The sequence below is a fragment of the Oryctolagus cuniculus genome, chromosome 19 (assembly GCF_051225735.1).
Source record: "Oryctolagus cuniculus isolate XC-2025 breed Fujian yellow rabbit chromosome 19, ASM5122573v1, whole genome shotgun sequence".
Lineage (NCBI taxonomy): Eukaryota > Metazoa > Chordata > Mammalia > Lagomorpha > Leporidae > Oryctolagus > Oryctolagus cuniculus.
Genome location: NC_142885.1, coordinates 28,254,499 through 28,257,448, shown reverse-complemented (window position 1 = coordinate 28,257,448; position 2,950 = coordinate 28,254,499). Strand labels below are relative to the sequence as shown.

Genomic DNA, 2,950 nt, shown 5'->3' with positions numbered 1-2,950 from the left:
GCCAGACTGTCCCAGCCCCGGCCTCAAACCTCAACCCAGTGCAAGTCACAGCTCTGTGGTCCTCGTCTCCTCCCAGGAGCAGGCTGGCGACAGGGCACTGCAGGCTGCTATGGCCTGGGCCCCGCAGGAGGGGGCCAGGAGAAGCTGGAGACTTGATGAGTCTGCGCTGGGGACACAGAGGGTCTGAGAGCGTTTCCCACAGTCCTCGGCGCTCCCGGGGTGGCGGGAAGCAACAGCATGTTCTCCAGCAGCGCTTCCCACAATGTCGGCCACACTCCTGCCAACTTCCAAGTCCCAGTGCTCTGATCTGTCAGTACAGGACGGACTCCACAGAGTCCCCACACTGCCCACCACCACACAGACCCTCTGACAAGCTGGCCTGCCGGCCTCGCCCACAGAAGTGCCTGGGGGGCAGCCGCGGGGGCTGGATGGACCCACTGCACTTCCTGACACCTGTGCAGACGACCATGGTCCCCAGCCTCTGTTTGCCACACAACACAGGGTCCCCACGCGCCTTCTGCGGGGACACAGAGGTCGGGGTCCTGGGCAGGCGGGGCCCAGCCGCTGTCTCCTGCCAGGTCAGATGGTGCAATGCTGTGCCCACTCAGGCTCTGATTCTGGTTCTCCCAGGTGCCCCAGGCAAGGGCTCCTGGAGGTGGGGCCGGTGGGCGAGGCTCCCTCCATGGCTCCTCCTGGTGGAGTGCTCCTCTGGCCTGTCCTGGCTTAAGGCATCCCTCTGAGGCGGTGCATCCCTCACCGACCACGCCTGAGGGGTGAGGCAGAGCAGGAGCAGGGGCCTGGTCGCTTGGGAATCTGTGGGAGAAATACAAACGTCCATGAGGGCATGTGCCCGGGGTCCTGGCGGACTCCGCCTGCACTGGTCAGCCCGCGCTGTCCCCAGCGTGTTCCCGAACCTAACAGAAAACTCCAGAGTGCAAATCTATGTACAGAGTAAGGCGCCAGGAAGGGGTGTCCTCACTGACCTCACAGAACGCGTCCATCCCTGAGAAAGGGGGTTCAACACCACTGAATCTCAACTTCATGGGTACGTCTGTTGTGCAATTTGTGAATGGTATTTTTGGAAATTTTTCGTTGTGGCTTTTTTTTTTTTCTTAAAAAAAAAAAAAAAACAAACTGACTTTGACACCTGAGGTGAAGAAAAGTGTTTTCCCGTGGACTTTTCCTAAGTTCGCGGCTTCGTTCTCATTACAAAAGGACAGGACGGGGCCGGCGTGCTCACGGCGAGCTGGCCGGGCTGATGGTGGGGCTGCTGGCGTCCGAGCGGCTGTAGTCGCTCAGCGAGCCGGTCCGCGAGCCCCCGCCGCGCCGCTGCAGCATGCCCGGGTGGAAGTTGGCGTGGCGTCGCGGGTGCTTCCTCAGGTGGTCGCTGCGCATGAAGCGCTTCTCGCAGATGGGGCAGCTGAACTTCTCGCCGGTGTGCGTGCGATAGTGCCGCGCCAGCTCGTCCGAGCGGGCAAACTTCTTGTTGCAGTCCTGCCAGGTGCAGGCGAAGGGCCGCTCACCTGTGTGAGTTCTCAGGTGCGCCTTGAGGTGCGAGGATTTCCCGTAAACTTTCTCCCAGCCCGCGTAGTGGCACTTGTGCTTCCTCTGTGGGGACTCGAGGTCGGCGCTGCTCCGGCCCCGTCGACCCCTTTGTCTGAGGCCGGGCTCGCCGCTCCCCGCGGGCGCCTGCTCCCGCTCGGGCTCGCTCCATGCGGGGCTGGGGGGCGCGGCCGCGGCCCCCTCTCTGCGCTCCGCCGCGGCGGGTGCCCGCGCCTGTTGGTTGAGGTCCGCTAGGATCCGCGCCACCACGAACAGCGAGGCGCTGTCCTTGCCGTCGCGGCGCTCGTCGGCGCGGGGCATCGCGGGGGCCGCGGCGGCGGCGGCCGCACCTTCGGGCCAGGGCTCCGGCACCTCCCGCGGCCCGTGCACGACCGCGCGGCTGGACATGGACACGAGGCACTCGGCGGCAAAGTGGTCCACATAGGCGGCGGCTGCCATGCTGCGGGCTCCAGTGCTGGTCGCTGCGAGTCATCAGCCGCGCATCCGCACCCACGGCCTCCGGAGAGCGGGCGGGGGGCGGGGGCGGGGGCGCGGCGCGCCCTCTCCTCGGCTGGGCTGGGCTAGGCTGGGCGCGCAGCCGCCTCTGTCCGCCGTCACCCGCGCGGCTCTGCGTCCGCCCGGCCGGCCACCGAGGCATGAGCGCAAGGGGGCGCGGGCCAGGGGGCTCCGCGCGGCCTCGGGGGCGGCCTGTCCTAAGGATGCCGAGCGGCGAAGTCAGGGACGCCCGCGTCAAGCCACGGCCGCAGTCTCGCCGCGCACTGTGGCAGGCGGGACAGCCGCCGTGCGCTCCACGGCTCAGTGTGGGCGTCCCGGCTGGACATTTGATTTGTTTCCATATCTTAGCTATTGTGAACTGAGCTGCAATGAACATGGGGGTACAGATAACTCTTTCATATTCTGGTTTCTTTTTGTTGGGTAAATTCCCAGAAGTGGGATGTCTGGGTCATATAGTAGGTCTATATTCAGATTTCTGAGATATCTCCATACTGTCTTCCATAATGGATTTACCAATTTACATTCTCACCAACAGTGGACCAAGGTACCTTTTTCTCCATATCCTCACCAGCATTTGTCATTTGTTGATTTCTGTATGACAGCCATTCTAACTGGTGTGATGTGAAACCTCTTTGTGGTTTTGATTTGCATTTCCCTAATGGCTAATAATCCTGAGCATGTTTTCAAGTGTCTGTTGGCCATTTGAATTTTCTCTCTTGAAAAATGCTTGCTAAGTCTTTTGCCTATTTCTTAACTGGATTCTTTTTGTTGTTGTTGTTGAATTTCTTACACTCTTTACAGAGCATAGGTATTAACACTTTCCCTTATCAGTTGCATAGTTATCAAATATTTTCTCCAATTCTGTCAGTTGCCTCTTCACATTGCTGAGTGT

The 2,950-nt window shown here is 61.0% G+C and overlaps 1 protein-coding gene across 1 annotated transcript; it reads right to left on the bottom strand.

The window, feature by feature from the left end:
• Window positions 1-1,148: 1,148 nt before the first annotated feature.
• On the bottom strand, window positions 1,149-2,001 carry LOC100349636 (KLF transcription factor 13). Its single transcript, XM_017339961.4, has one exon. It carries the CDS (start codon window positions 1,999-2,001, stop codon window positions 1,237-1,239), a length of 765 nt encoding a protein of 254 aa, XP_017195450.2. The 3' UTR covers window positions 1,149-1,236.
• Window positions 2,002-2,950: the final 949 nt, after the last annotated feature.

Excerpts from the sequence above, each read along its gene's own strand:
- LOC100349636 (XM_017339961.4), bottom strand. The coding sequence starts at position 2,001 with ATGGCAGCCGCCGCCTATGTGGACCACTTTGCCGCCGAGTGCCTCGTG.